At 40.2% G+C, this 15,372-nt stretch overlaps 1 protein-coding gene across 1 annotated transcript in view; it reads left to right on the top strand.

Annotated features, from left to right (window-relative positions):
- The window catches only part of CNTN6 (contactin 6), a 156,579-nt gene that overhangs the window by 30,573 nt on the left and 110,634 nt on the right, over window positions 1-15,372 (top strand). The window contains exon 2 of the mRNA XM_014946604.1: window positions 230-364. Within this exon, the coding sequence (XP_014802090.1) occupies window positions 310-364 (55 nt within the window). The 5' untranslated portion in view covers window positions 230-309. The remainder of the gene's footprint in view (window positions 1-229; window positions 365-15,372) is intronic.

The following is a 15,372-nucleotide window of genomic DNA, read 5'->3' as shown; positions in this document are numbered from 1 at the left end:
AGATGGATGGTCTCAGACATTACATGCGCTTTTCATTCACCTCATTTCCAGCTTTGTGTCATTTGGGAATTGTTTCTACGCCGGGATGATCCTATCTAGACTATTTATTGCATTTTTAGCATCTGAGTCTTCAAATGGTGCAGCAGAACATGATTGTACAGAGGGAAAATTGGGGTATTTATTTTGAATCTGTCCTTTAATTACCCAATATCTCTTCCTGTTTTTACAGAATATCAAGGTAGTCACAGGAAGACACACTTTACTTTCCACTGATTGGATGGGAGGATTTTTTGACCTTGGAAAGTGGAGATGGTGTTGCTATGGAAACTAATAAGTCTGCTGCCATTCATGAGCTGCAGCACAGGTAAAACCTTCCACTATTAGTGTTTGTGATTGATAAATCTGTATCAGTATCATAATTCTTCTAGAAAGGAAAAGCAATTACTAAAACTAACAGTACTTATTCGCATGAACAAGTGACTAAGGAGCTTTTCATTAGGACATGCTTTAATTTTAAGCAACACAAGGTGCTGCCTTTGAACCAGGAAAACACGTTTCAAGATCGTAAGAAAGCTGTACTCCAGATGATGGCTTTAAAAAACGTTCTAAACTGTAACATTGAGGGGAAAAAAAAGTACAATTTTTCCCTTAGCTAACAACATGCACATGAAGGACATTTCTTAGCCACAGCACAAAGAACTCCCAAGCCCACCAGTGGAACTGCACTGAAAATTAGAATAGCTTAGCGAGGTGTAGGGGAGTGTGAGTGTTCCATGGATGGTTTAGTTTCCACACTCAGTATCATCCCCTTCAAAGGCCTCCAGACTAGGGAAGTGTCTTTAAATCATATTTAACCTGAAGACAAATAAAAGCATTTGTTTATGAAGTCCCAAATTAGGAAGAACCATGAGGACTATCAAACATAAATACCAAAAATGAAAGAAAATCTTGGTTAACACCCAAAGCAAATGCAAATATTTGGTTTTTTGCCTCCAGTTGGAATGGTGACAGACCCTCCATAACCCACTCTGTCACTGAGCCACCTGCTGGGAACCCTCAGGCTCATTTCAGAGGAGAAAGTGTGGTTGAAGGAAGCTTGGAAGCTTTCCCCCATTCTCCTTCTTGAATATCCCTTGAGCTTAACTAAAATACCAACCAGTTACTAACATATTATAAGGTAAAATGTCCTTTTCTGCCAGGCTGGGCATTGTTCACAGCGAGGGTTTGGTATTCTCACTTCGTTCCTTTTTTGAACCTTTCTTCCAATTCAAAGCCTATAACTTGACAATCCTGCTTCATAAAACCATATAAATGGGATTAACTCATGTGACTCATTACAGACTCATCTCAAAGCAGACACAAAATGGTAACTGAGCTCTTTGAGGTTATAATGAATTTGGGAATGAACTGACCCTTCATACTTGGTCTGTGATAGAAACCATGACAACTGACTTTTGTCTACAATTAATGTATTGAACTCTAAATAGCTGGAATGTTACTCATGTACTTACGAGGAAATTGTATTAAAGTAACCTCAAATGATACTTAAATTAATTATGTAGTGCATGAGTCAGCAGCTGTTTGAAATGCAGAAACAGAAGCAGAGCGCAGACTTCAGTAGTATTTTAAAATACGATTTAAATTAAACTAGATAATGTTTTACCTAATAGATTTGAGGTAAAAATGTAAATCTCAGGAACAGAACTTCTGTTAAATAATACTAAGTGCCTGTTTCAGTAACATCCACCATGTTAAGGACTTCATATTAAAATATTTGTAGAGATTTCAAGGGAGCAGTCACTCGTTCAGGCCCACGTGTGCTGAACTGAACACAACAACCACCTGTTTAGGAACCCAATTTTCCCTTTAATTGCCCACTGCGTCGCCTCTGCATCTCCCAGCCCTCTTGGGTACCTCTCACAGCTCATTTCCTTCTTTACTAGTCTAAGTAAAGGACTTGTACTGATCTTTTAGAGTAGAGGATTCCCTTATTGCTTGATTGCTTTTAGCAGTGGTGAATCATAGAGTGATCCTGGAATATGGATGGTTGAAGGAGCAGTACAGCTTGGTGATGGACAAAGATATTTTTACACCCATGTTTCTTATTTCCAAGTATAACCTTTTGCTTTAATTTCCGAAAAAGCTTTAACTTTTCAAACTTCTTTGTCATCTTCACCTTTCTTGCTTTTAATGAGACTGGTATCGTGGGCCAACTGAGTTAAAAGATACCAGGAGCTCACTTTTACGTTACCGTGTTCAGATTTTTTAAGACTTAACAATAGATAAAGATTTTAATGTCCCATATTCCCAGGCTCCAAGAACAGACCGTAATGGCACTTTTGTCGTGATCGTGCTGTCAATTAAAGGAGATGCAAAAGCTCCCACTGACTTCACGAAGATAAGTTAATTTATATCTAGGTATAAATTAACTCCATTGATTTCAGTGGAGCTGTGCTGATTTTCACTACATGGCGTTCTAAAATATGCTTCATGGTATTAGTCAAACCTGCAGTTACGGGCAAAACTTCTTTGATTTATTATATGGATGGTTCACATCAATTTAGGAGTAATAGAACTGAGTGGGAAAATCAGGAACTAGTCACGATGCTGAGCAGAGCAGTCTTGTGGGCTGGGGCTTGAAAAGTAATTCTGGTTGTTAGATGACATTGGTCAGTCATTTCTTTCTTCTTTCTACCTCAGTTCTACCAGACACGTAGAATAAGAATGATATTGACCTATAAATGAATTTTAAATCTAAGGATTCAATGTGCTATACAGCACAGCTAGATATTACTACTACCCCCAAATGGTAATTCAATTACTCAAAAATCAAACTACCCTCTATATTCTCTCTATACGGAAAGATCATGGAAAGAGCAATATTCCCTCCAACTTTCATTTTCCAACACAGATATTTTTATGTGACTCAACAAGGGTCTTTGGGGTTTTCTCGCAAGTGCCTTAGGGGATAAAATAAAGTAATGTGTGCACACACAGTGATACAGCAAGGGAACAGATTTAGACTTTTTTTTCATAACCCATTGCTATTTAAATGAGATAATCTGATCTAAGCAGAGCACCAGAGGCAAGAAGGGTGAGGAAGATAAACTCAGAGATCATTACTTTAAAGTCTGTGCACTTGTTATAAGGATGCATGACATCCATCTCCTTACACTATCGTTGAAAGTTAAACATTGCTTGATATTAACGTTAAGAGCATTCACCTTCCAGATTAAAGATCTAGACAGAATTCAGAGAAGCTGATACGAGCCGTAAAGCATCCAAAGTGCTCAAAAAATAAAATAATTGTTTCTTCACACCAAAACTGTCTCCAGTTTTCCTCCTACGGCTGCTCCTGGCTCATGCTCCTCTGGAGCTATTGAGCAAGGCTGGTTGCAGCAATGCCATACCAGGAGAGGAAGCTGTCTTAAGCACCCATCAGATGCACCTTAGATTGCCATCTGGAAACGGGTGCCAGGCCTGGTTCTGCAGCAGGTTGTCCACGCAGCACCAGGCACCTCATCTGTCTCTGGTCCCTCCATTCTCTCCTCTGTCAACCAGGATTTATGGAATCTGTCCAGTGTTGCAATGCAAAGAATAATCTATCACAAATATGTTGCAAAAGCCATTCTCTCGCCCTTTTCTAAATCTACCCTCTTCTAGTTTGGCTTCAAACTACAAAAGGGTAGATTTAAATTAGGTATCAGGAAAATATTTTTTACTGTGAGGGTGGTGAGAGCCTGGCCCAGGTTGCCCAGAGAAGCTGTGGCTGCCCCATCCCTGGAGGGGTTCAAGGGCAGGTTGGAGGGGGCTTGGAGCAACCTGGTCTGGTGGGAGGTGTCCCTGCCCAGGGCAGGGGGTGGCACTTCCAGTTCCCTTCCAACCCAAACCATTCTATGATTCTATTACCCAGTTTAGGAAGAGAGCACAAATACAGGTTGCAGATCTGAGGTGGGAAGAGACACAGGCACAGCTTGGTTTTTCCAATACCTTACCCAAGGATATGACACTGGGGGAGCAAACAAGCCTGTTGGTAGCTCCCGACAGCAGCTTATGTACAGCCCCATTTTGGCACCAGTTTCATTGCAAATATCGGAGCTTCCCTGCTCCCCTCTTTTCTGTTCAGAAGGTCCTGAGGCTCTTTTCTGTTCAGGGAGAGTAGGATAGTTATCTCCTCATTATTTCTGCAGTTTCTGTCTTCCTCCTGGACAGCTTATCCAAATTTCCTGGGTCCCTCCCTTTCCTAAAGGCTGCCATGACCCCTTTTATCTAATTCCTAGTGGCTTCTGCCCTTCAAGGAAACTAATAAATGCATGTAGTTTTCCATATAGAGATGGCCTTTGCAACTGTTTTGTGCTCTGCAGATGGTCTTGACCCCATCATGGAAGCAAATGAGTTTTCCAGGTTTAAAGATGAGGAAAAAGGAAAATGTCAGTAAAAGCTATCAGATCCTGAAAATTAGCTATAGACAATATAAATATGAAGAGCCAAACCTGCCAGTCTGAAACTTCATTTTGAAAACAAGGCAGTAACTGTATTTTTAGACAGTCCTTGGGCTTATTGGCTTAAATTCCATTGAAGATGCAACTGTAACCTCCCGGCTGTATTTTGGCCCGTCATTTCAAAACTGCTAAATTAGAGAGAGAAATTTCATGATGTAAAGTGTCCTCATACTCCTTTGGGTCACAGCACGATGAATATTGAATACATCACATCCCACACTCTGCCTGCAGTCTCTCACAGATTTATTGTTAGCATAACAGCACCTTTAGGAACGGAACAGCAGACCATATATTTTAAGACAAGTGACATCTTTGCTATTTCTAACAGCGAACTGTGGAGATGAACTAGTCCAGCCTGGAAATGTTAAGGCTCCTCTGAACAACCGGGGGCACTCAGAGACCCACTGATGAGTCAGAGAATGATAATAATTAGGTCTCCCTTGGACGACATGGAAGTTTTCATGACTTTGGGAAATAGTAACCCTGAAAGCTGTATTTCTGTAAATGACTTCCAAGCATCCGGCAGGGGAGGCTGACTGGTAACACAGTGACATTCTCAGGAGAGTGAAGAGTGACATTTAAAGAAAAAACCTTTGTTTCCATGTTATGGGGTGCCTTGTGGTTCAGCTCATTTCCTGCAATCACTGATGAATGAACATACTCTGCTACAACAAAGCCAGCAAACAGAGCACCTGAAGGCCCTCAAGATGCAGTGATGGGGCTGGCAAAAGGGTGGTGGGGAGCTACAGAAAGGTGGGCAACCCTTCCATTCCCATTTCAGAAACAACAACTATTTAGCTATTGGCAAGATACAGGAAGAGGGACTGTGACCGTACCTAGAGAGGATGGGCTCTAAAATCATTCAGGTACTTTGATTTGATGTTAGCAGGCTTTACCTGATTTCTATTCTTAGAAAGACCTCATAAAGTTTTTGCTAATTGCACTACAGCTTCTCTCCCCTCCATATCAAAATGGGATGCTCTAGGGGATACTGGTTTGCTTGCCTCCAGTGCTGAAGAAAGACACGGTCTCAGGGAGGTACCTTCCTAATAGAACAAGCTGCTTCTCCAGCACCTGGAGGCTCTGGCACAGGCCAATGCGGGCAGGGAGAGATGAGAGAGAAGGTCTCTCAGGTGTGGCCTTCAGCCTCATTTTCCTCTGAAACACTTCCTTTGCTTTCCCCTTAAATGGAACAGATCAGTGGTTTGGGTCCTACATGCAGCAGTGACATCCCAGCTCCAAGCTAGTACTCAGGGAACGGCCACACATACCTTCAGATACAAAACCAGGACCTAATGCTTCTTGTATTAGCAAGAAAAATACTATTACCAAACAAAAACACAAGAAAAAGCAAAAATAAAGTATTTATCTAATCCATCACCCAGTTTTCCAGACATCGTATGTGGGAAATACTATCCCAAATATTGCCTTAAACCAGAGAGCGGGTGAGTCGCAGAGAGTGAACCACTTGTTCATCTCTGGAAAGGCTTATACAGAACTGTTCCCCCCGTATTTTGATTTTAAGAATGAGAATGAGCAATTTCACTGCTTCCATTTCCCGTCTCTTATCAGAACCACAAACTGTTTCTAACTCAAGGGCAAAAACCAGACAGAATAAGACAGTATGTGAGAAATGTGAATCCCTGTTCTCAGTGCAAGGCGACACAAAGGACAAATCCTCCCGTGACAAAGGGGACCAATGCTTAGGAAGCCCGTGAGCAATTTTTGGCTTTAGCACTTGCCAGTGACTTGAACAAGAGGATGTTACAAAGCACCACAGAGTTTAAGATACCTATTTCCTTCAGTACTCCATTTAGAGAGGGATATATTCACACCAGTTTGTGGCTTCAGCCCCTATGATAATGAAGAGCGCAGGAAGAAAGAAATGACAATGCAGCAATGATAATAACTTCAATAAAGAAGTGACAACCTGCATTAGTGGCAATTAGCTGGTGTGACGGGGAGAAGGACTCAGTGCTGGTATTTTTATGCCTCCACAGATTGCAATGGCAGTCGTCTTACTTTAACAAAGGAAAAATTAAGGCAAAGCTCAGCCTTTCCAAAAGCCTCACCTATTACTTTTAGTGAATTTTTAAAGTTTTGCAGCTTTTCAGTAAACAGACATAAACCCACCTGGAAGCTGTCGTTATTCTGAGTGGGCAACAGAGTGTATCACTGTGATGCTTCTTCCCAAGCACATTCCCACCACGCCAAAGCCACCTGCTGAATACAGGGAATGCTAATAATTTAATACTCTATAACATGGGCTAGACTTACATTATGGAAGAGTCCTCCTTATTATACTTAATTTCCAAGAAAAATGTCTTTTTTGAGTTCCCTTGAGTGCACAGCCATATGGTGAAAAAGAGGTTAGAGCTCAGATGCTTCTTGGGAGGGTGCACTTTCAGATTTTAGGCTGCATTGATTTAGCTGTCAGAAAGATGTTCTTTACAGTTCCTGAAGTTAAGGGGAGCATACCAGAATTCATGGAAGTCATTACTGGAGTTTTATGTTTTCTATATGGCTCTAGTGTATAAGTCTCTTCTACAATCTGAAAGGCCTAACCCATTTTTATACTGGTTTAAATAATTACTACTTCCTAATCTCTTCAATTAATTACATTTTTAATTTTTTTTTTCTCTACTTTGAATTTTACATGGTTTCTTTCTGTTTCATATCAAGTCATTTCATCTCTCCATATGAAAGGCTTATTAACTTTGTAAAATAACATCCTGGTGCTTTAGAAGTAATTCAATTTTTTTCCATTTTTTGTTTGTGACAGCTTCAAAGATAATTCAATTTCACTTTATTATCACTGCCAAGAAGTTGAAATTAGCAGGCGATTAAGCACTTAAAATAATTTGAGCATTTTCCACTGCCAGCAATAGAAAATTTAAGTGTAAAAAAATTAAACTTAAGATGCCACAATAATACAGAACTGAAAGAGTTTACTGAAGCACACCATTTTTAAGTAAAACGTAACTGAATTTTCCCATTTAATAGAAATATTTGGCGGGGAGCCTGCTTCCAAAACTCCAGATGAGCACAAAATGAGCTGAAACTGTGCATTTGCTACAACCTCCCCCATTGCTCAGGACTTTTTTCTGACTCTAGTGACATTCACTGATTTTGTTCCCACCTAGAGACCTCCAGGAGGGAGCCCACGGCCTGTGTTTGATCTCTCACTTCTGTAACAAGCTACCCTTTAAGCCAACTTTTAAGACATAATTTTGCAGAGGTCACTCCGTTTACGAATGTTTACATAAAAGCACAGGGCTGGATTTTGAGGTCCCTCATTTCAGAGCTGAGGCTGCTGCATCTTGACCCAACATACTCTTACAGTAATCAAACAGTTACCAATACGGATTCCTTTGGAGTTTAATAGTCAAATCCATTCTCTTTTCATCTTTACCACCAATGCTTCAATTAAAGGACTGACATGTAAAAGGTTAGCTTTTATTACAGTGAGAACGATGCACATGTCCTAGATGAAATGGAGAGAGACCCAGCTGGAGTCTGTAACTTTCCACTAGGGGAAAAGTGATGTACGTGAATAGTAAGAATGAGAAGAATTTCATTTGTTTTCAGAAAACAGACCTTGAAATGCAAAAAAATGATTAAATCTGCTTTACTTTGAAATGGAAACCCAGATCCCATTTCCATGCTGCTTAATATTCCCATCCAGCAGATCTGCACACACCGACACAGGTGAAGACCTTGCCCACTAACTTTTAAGAGCCGAAACAATATCTGCTACTTCCACGTAATCACAGACTCATCATCCCTTCCATTGTTTGCAGAAGCTTGAAAATAAAACGTCTCTAGTTATCGATTTGCTACTTCTTTTTCATTTAGCGACTATTGATCGCTGTTTATGTGTGTGTGTTTCTTGTTGAGCAGAAATTAACATTGAAAACTTCTTGGAATTCGTGGCATTCATACCTACTTGACATTCCTGGGGAAAGCTGCCACCACAATCACTGGAACTGAGGTTTTCACAATTCTGTTTTGTTTTCTCCTCCAATCTCTTGCCAGCAAAAAAAAAAAAGATTTATATACAAAATCTTTTTTTTATTATTATTATCATTGGCACTTGGCTGGGACAGAAAATGTGGTTGTCACAGAGTTTGAGCTCACAGAGTAATTCCAAAGCACACAGTATTATTTAGGCTGTGGTTATCGTGCCTACATTACAAAAATAAACCTCTTAGGGATGTGAGGCATTTTTTCATGACTATCTGGAAGAGAAACTCTTGTGATTACCACTAAAATTGCTTGCTGGTGTGTGTATGGGAAGCCAACTCCGAGACACATGCTGATCTGTAATTTCACAAAAATATGGATGGATTAATCTAGTGGGGCCATGTGTAAGGGCTGGATGAATGAAAATATCTGAGATAGCGCTGAACCATTCTTTGACTGAAGCTATTACATCCGTACCATCTGTAAAACAGTCCTCTCATTGGTCTTATTACATTCAGATCCTATAGTTTTCCTAGTTTGGGCTCTATCAACTCCAAACAATCAAAATCACAGGCCAAGTACACATTTTCCATGAGACTAGATTACAGTCCTGGCCCATCAAACAGTAATGCAAGCAGATTCTTTTTATTTACCTTGCATTTGTTTTTCATCCTCCAGAAATCCGCTTTTCCATATTCTTTCAATACACTTTAGGGTTAAACTCTAAAAAAAAAAATAAAAAATTAAAAGCAATGGTTAATACTCAGGGAATTACACAGTTTCAGGAAACGGAGAAAAACTCCACACTTACCATTTCAGGATTTATGTTAGTAATTGCTCCAGTTGATGGCACAGTTATCATAATTAGCATCCAGAGATAAGGCTCTCTGCAGCTTTTTCTGCAGGAGTTAAGAGGGGAGCAAGTACAAGGGCAACTCTGGAACATGGAGGTAGATTTCATGGGGGACCCACGGCCCCCACTCCTCTGGGTCTCTCTGCTTCCCTCCCTCTGTGCAAGGTCCATCTGGAGGTGACAATCCTTGTCCGAGTAGGGCAGCTCAAGGAGAAAGCTGTCTAAAGTCCTACCAGCTTTGCAGCAGCAGGTGAATTTATAGACTTTAATCCTAATCTTTATGCCTTTACTTTTATATGTTTGATTTTTAGAACCTTTTAAAATTTTGGCAATAGGATTTTTTTCCCCTCCTTTATAGCACAGTACCATGGTATTTTGTCCTTTGCTCAATATTAATATATGCTTTATTGTTCTATTCTAATTACAATCTCATTATTAAGGGGGCACTTTGTTTTCCTCTGACAGATATTGCATCTCATTGTTAGTGGATCTTGGTTATTCCATGCTTATTGTTATTAATAATTTGTAGCAATTGAATTGGTATTAGAATATTACTCTGCTAAATCACTTTTGCTGCTAATTAAGGCACTATCTGTGACATTGTTTAGCTCCAACATCATGCTCCTGCTTTTCAGCCTGCTATAATTACCTGTAAGTCATTCATTTCTACTTAGGGAAGTCAGGTCTTTTCATCAAGACTCCTGTGAGCTTTGCCGTGGCATGAGCTGCTGCTGGTAGGAATGAAACATTCCCATGAAGAAAGATATTTTTATAATGACAAATGCACCCTTCATTGCAGCCCTGGAAGTCCTCAGAAATAGAGTAAGTGTACTTGGTGGTTCCAAACTGGGCATAAAAGGAGGAAGGTTTTGAGGGAAAAGTGAAAGATTACTGAAGTAATCAAACTATTCAAGATGTCAGCAAACAAAGTCACCATAGCTTTAAAATGTTTTCACAAAAACACTTGTTGGCAAGATCACATCTGTCATATTATTTCTTGGAATAATATTTTCTCTGAATAAGCACCAACACATCATTATTTGCCTGGAAACATTATTCACTTTTTGCTCCCAAATAAACAGAAGATACTAAAAGGTCATTCTTGAGTCATTAGTGAAAACTCACATTAATTGCTAGGGGGCTTACTGATGTGGGGCTGGAGAAAGTACGGTTCTCTTTTAGTGACAGGACATCTGGACAGCGATAGGATATTCTGTATATTGCAAACATACATAAATCTAGGATAATCAGAAGCACAGTGCAATTCATTCTGTAGTCATTTTAGCTGAGTGTAAAAAAGTAGCAGACTTTTGTAGTGATATTGTTACACTGGAGCTGTGCCGCACACACACACACACTTTACATGCGCACACCAGGGCCATAGCTACCTACGATTTGATTTCTGTATCTTCATTAGCTCATTTATATTTCAGATTTAAGCAGACACCACGAAGAAAGCTGCATAACACAGACTGAAGTGACATCTCACCTCTTGGAAGTGTCACCTGGGCCCCTGCCCACCAAGAGGGATGCTCAGGGGCAGGCTGGCAGCAGGAGAGGGAAAGGAGGGTTCAAAAGCAAATGGTGGCTCCTCTGTTAGAACCTTCACCTTTCTGTGGAGCCCCTCTGCTGAGAGAGTTGGGGGGTTCAGCCTGGAGAAGAGATGGCTCCAGGGAGACCTTAGAGCCCCTTCCAGTCCCTAAAGGGGCTACAGGAGAGATGGAGAAGGACTTTTCACGAGGGCATGTAGTGATAGGACACGGGGTAATTGCTTCAAACTACAAAAGGGTAGATTTAGATTAGGCATCAGGGAGACATTTTTCACTCTGAGGGTGGTGAGAGCCTGGCCCAGGTTGCCCAGAGAAGCTGTGGCTGCCCCATCCCTGGAGGGGTTCAAGGCCAGGCTGGATGGGGCTTGGAGCAACCTGGTCTGGTGGGAGGTGTCCCTGCCCAGGGCAGGGGGTTGGAACTGGATCATCTTTAAGGCTCCTTCTAACTCAAACCATTCTACGATTCGTTGGAACTGGATGATCTTTAAGGCTCCTTCTAACCGAAACCATTCTACGATTTTCTTCAACCCGTGTGGGAGATGTTCTTCTTCCTGTCCCTCCCAGCTCTATCAGCTCCACATGCAAAGCTCGTGATAATTTGAGAGAATTGTCCCAGAAAATAGAAAATACATTATAAAAATCAGAGAAGAAACACTGTCCTTTGGAACCAGCTTCCCCTTTGCTGAACTGCTGTGTGCTCTTGGACAGATTGTTGTTTATAACAATTTATTGCCCCACCAGCCACTCCCCCCAAACCACAGCACGGGCTCCTGCTCACAGACTGTGCCCCAAACTCACCCTGGGAAATGCCTCTGTAGATTAGAGTAAAATTTACCCAAACTCTGACCTATGTGCTTGGCTGGCCTTCCCACCAACACTGAAGTGATTTATGAAATGCAATTTCTTTATCCTCTAATATTGTCTCACTTCATACACTTATGCCAAATAGTTTTTGATGATTGATTACTTTTCCTGCAGCTTATAAAAAAAATGTAAATCCGTACAAGCAACGGGAAATAAACTGTAGGGGTTAATCTCTAATAACGTCTTGTTGGGCATTAATCAGATTCATATTCCAGTCATATTAGTCTAAAGCTACTGAAATCACTGATGCTATAATGCAACTTAAATCAGAATATAACATTATACCTCCAACTACTGTTTCTAATTAGATTTATTCTGCTTTACACTGAATGTAGTAGAAATAAAAGAGTTTTCTCTGCATCTTTCTTGTAAACATTTTTGGTTTTGCAAAACACAAATAGTTTGCTCTAGGCCAGAGAAAATGTAGTCATTTATGCAATAGATATTGAATTCATATTCGCCTGACAAGTGATCTTATCAGCTATAACTTGTCATCTTCTAATTAGTCTACATTGTTTTTTTCACTAAATTAACCCCCAGCCTCTCCTGAAGATAAGCTGACAGTACACCGGATTGGGGATGGTGTTGCAATTAAAATGGTGGTGCATATCTAATCCACAAGCTTCCCTGAAAAAAGAGGTACATCTCCTTAATATCTTATTAATTTGATTGTAAATTGAAATAGTTTTTGTTCCCAATGATGCCACTGACTTGCAAAGCAACAGCACCGACCTCCCTTTAGAGAGTCTAAGAATAATCGTGTAACACTAAGAGCACTCACTGAGATCTAGGGAGCAGGAGTCCCTCTGTGTGATTAAATCACGTTTCAAAGCACAGAAAACAAGAAACAAACCCGGGTTTATTATTCACCTTGGAACTTTCCTTTTTTTAACAAATCATAAATAAGCACCCCTTATAAAATCTGAAGCCACATGAAGCTTCTCTGGACTCCAGGTTCATTTTTGATTCCACGTCTATTTCCAAGATCTGCTGTGACATAAAATGTTTAAATTGGTAACTTCTGGAGATGCACAGAAGTACAACTTTAGGAGCTGGGAAAGCTTTCACATAACTAACCTGCACATCTGCAATTTTTGAACACCTTCAGGGATAGGCAGCTACAAATCAAAAGTTTTGAAGATTTAAATTGAATTCCTTCACAAGTTAATCACCCAGGACTTAAATTTCTTTAAATGTTCCTGTGTTTTACAGATCAAGACTGACCTGAAAGGTGAGTGTCTAACATTTGTATGGAAAATAATGAAACCCCATGAACAGAATCCAGCCCGATTCATATTTTATGCCTTAAAATAGCTTGGGTTTACAGTTTTGGCTAAAAATCTAAACCACGATTTGAAAAATCAACTGAAATTCATATATATTTTAAGGAAACCTAACCGAATTCAAGATTTTATGTCACAATCTGATCTTTGCAAAATGCTGCCCTGTCCCTATACATAAGTAATTTATAGGGAGAAGTTGAGAAAAGAGCACTTCCGTCAGCCCAAAGTTGGATGCTCCCTGCAAGTTAAAATACTAAAACAACGTTATATTGCACTGACATTTTACTAAAATGCCCATATACTTTTCAAGACAATGAAGACGTGAAAATACAAGCACATAGAAAATAAACGCGCTGAAACAAGACGTGTTGCAAATTCAGTCGGAGCCAATTATTGAGGAGAGGAAACACACAATACCCTACTTTTTTTCCTTTACAACTCTGCACTCTAAACCTACCTAAATTAGAGCAGTATCTATCATTGATTATGTCATTCCCCAGAAATATGGCCTTCAGACAGTTTGTCATAACTCTACCGGCGACCCTACACAGCAGACACATTAACTATCAGTCAAGATGATACAATTTTCTGACTACAAGCCAAGCAAATATGTTCTCAGCCTTCTGGGACAACCCTTCCTGCAGATGGATGGCACCAGCCTGTGACCAAGCAGTCCCTTATGGACCTCCACGGTGCCTTTCCCCCCATCCTCATCAGGGTCCCAACCCCTCAGAGAAGGATAAAATACCTAAACCCTACTGAAATGAGGGGATCAAGAGCCTCAATTCAAGTAAGACCCCACCTTTTGTCTTCACAGCCTGAAATTCTCCACCACCTCCATCTCTTACAGGTGTTTTTTTCTTATAAGCAATTCAAGTAAGACCCCACCTTTTGTCTTCACAGCCTGAAATTCTCCACCACCTCCATCTCTTTCAGGTTTTTTTTTTTTCTTATAAGAATCATCTTTACATTATTTAATGCTTTTTGGTTGTGCCTTTGCTTTTTGATTTATTTTGCCTTTGCATTTATTACATTTTACTGCTCGCATTATCCCTGTAATTGAAATACTCTCCACCCCAACTCAAGTTTGCCGTGATGAAAAGCAGCTCCCACATGGAGTGTTCTTCTTCCTTTGGCACATCAAGGCATCAAACCACTTTCTTTTTTAAAAAACCTGCTTCAGTTTGCATTTCACCACCGGCATAGATGAGATGACTAATCCAATTTCCCTCTATGTAGAGAGCCCTCTTGCAGTTCTTTCTGCACTTCTACTTTTTCCCTGAATAGTCGTCATTTAATGCCCCGTTATCTTGGATGGTACTCATTTAGTGGTTTATTAAGCAGTAATTTAGCAGCCTGTTATCAGTTCCTACTGTAGCTAGGAAAAATACGCAATCCAAGTATGCAAGATTTCTGTAGAATTACAGCATTTTTGTGATTTTTGGATTAGAGAAAAATTACTGAAATGTAATACATAGGAAATGTTTTCCCTGCACTTCATTATTGTCCCCACACTAAAGCTCCCACCAGGCTGCTCAGAACATAGACCTCGATTTCCATTTCCAGCAAAACTGGACAAAACTGCAGAGAATTCCAAGGGCTGAGATAAGCCTAAGGAGGTCCTAAGCCTGGACTTAGTTCTCCAGCTCGCTCTCAAACTGTCCTTTCCATAAAGTTTCCAGGTGAGGAGAAGGCATAAGGCTTAGAGTTTTTGTGAGCTTCTTAAAAAACCAGGGAATTTAAATGAAACAACGGGCAACGGTAGAAACCAAAGTGTGTCCTAAGCATTAAATACAGTAGTGTAGAGGAATCAGTATAAATCCCAGCTGGAAAAATGGTTTTGCAAAGTAATTTCAATGATCACAAAGGCAAAGACTTGATTTGAAATTACAGCTTTTAAGATCTGGATGAAAACAGAAAATTTCTTTTTATTAATAAATTATTCCTCTTTCTTAAAATTGCCAGCTTACAACAAATAATGGAAGTAGAGATAAAAAGAAGCAGCTGAGAGGGTAATGAGATGCCAACCAGCTAAACTGGCACTGCCCAGCGAGCAGGTACTGGAGATGTGGGAATTTTTGTATCTGCCCCCAAAAAGCACTTCCAGTTCTGTTTTCCCCCTAGAAATGTACACACAAGGGACACCAAAGGACAAATCACACCAAATCTCCCCAAGTGCCATGTCATCCTACACGATACAGGCTCTTCTCTGGAGCGCTCCAGGAAAAATTAACAGGGACACCTAAGGAAATCTGTATTTTGGACTCTATGTTTGTAACAATATAGCCTTGAAATGATGTCAAACATCGACATCAGGAAGGGACAGGGACTGCGTTGAAGGTATGATGGTTTCTCTC

Source organism: Calidris pugnax, unplaced genomic scaffold (genome assembly GCF_001431845.1).
Source record: "Calidris pugnax isolate Ruff unplaced genomic scaffold, ASM143184v1 scaffold81, whole genome shotgun sequence".
Taxonomy (NCBI): Eukaryota; Metazoa; Chordata; class Aves; order Charadriiformes; family Scolopacidae; genus Calidris; species Calidris pugnax.
The sequence above is the reverse complement of the archived record's forward strand: the minus strand, read 5'-3'. Positions and strand labels throughout refer to the sequence as shown.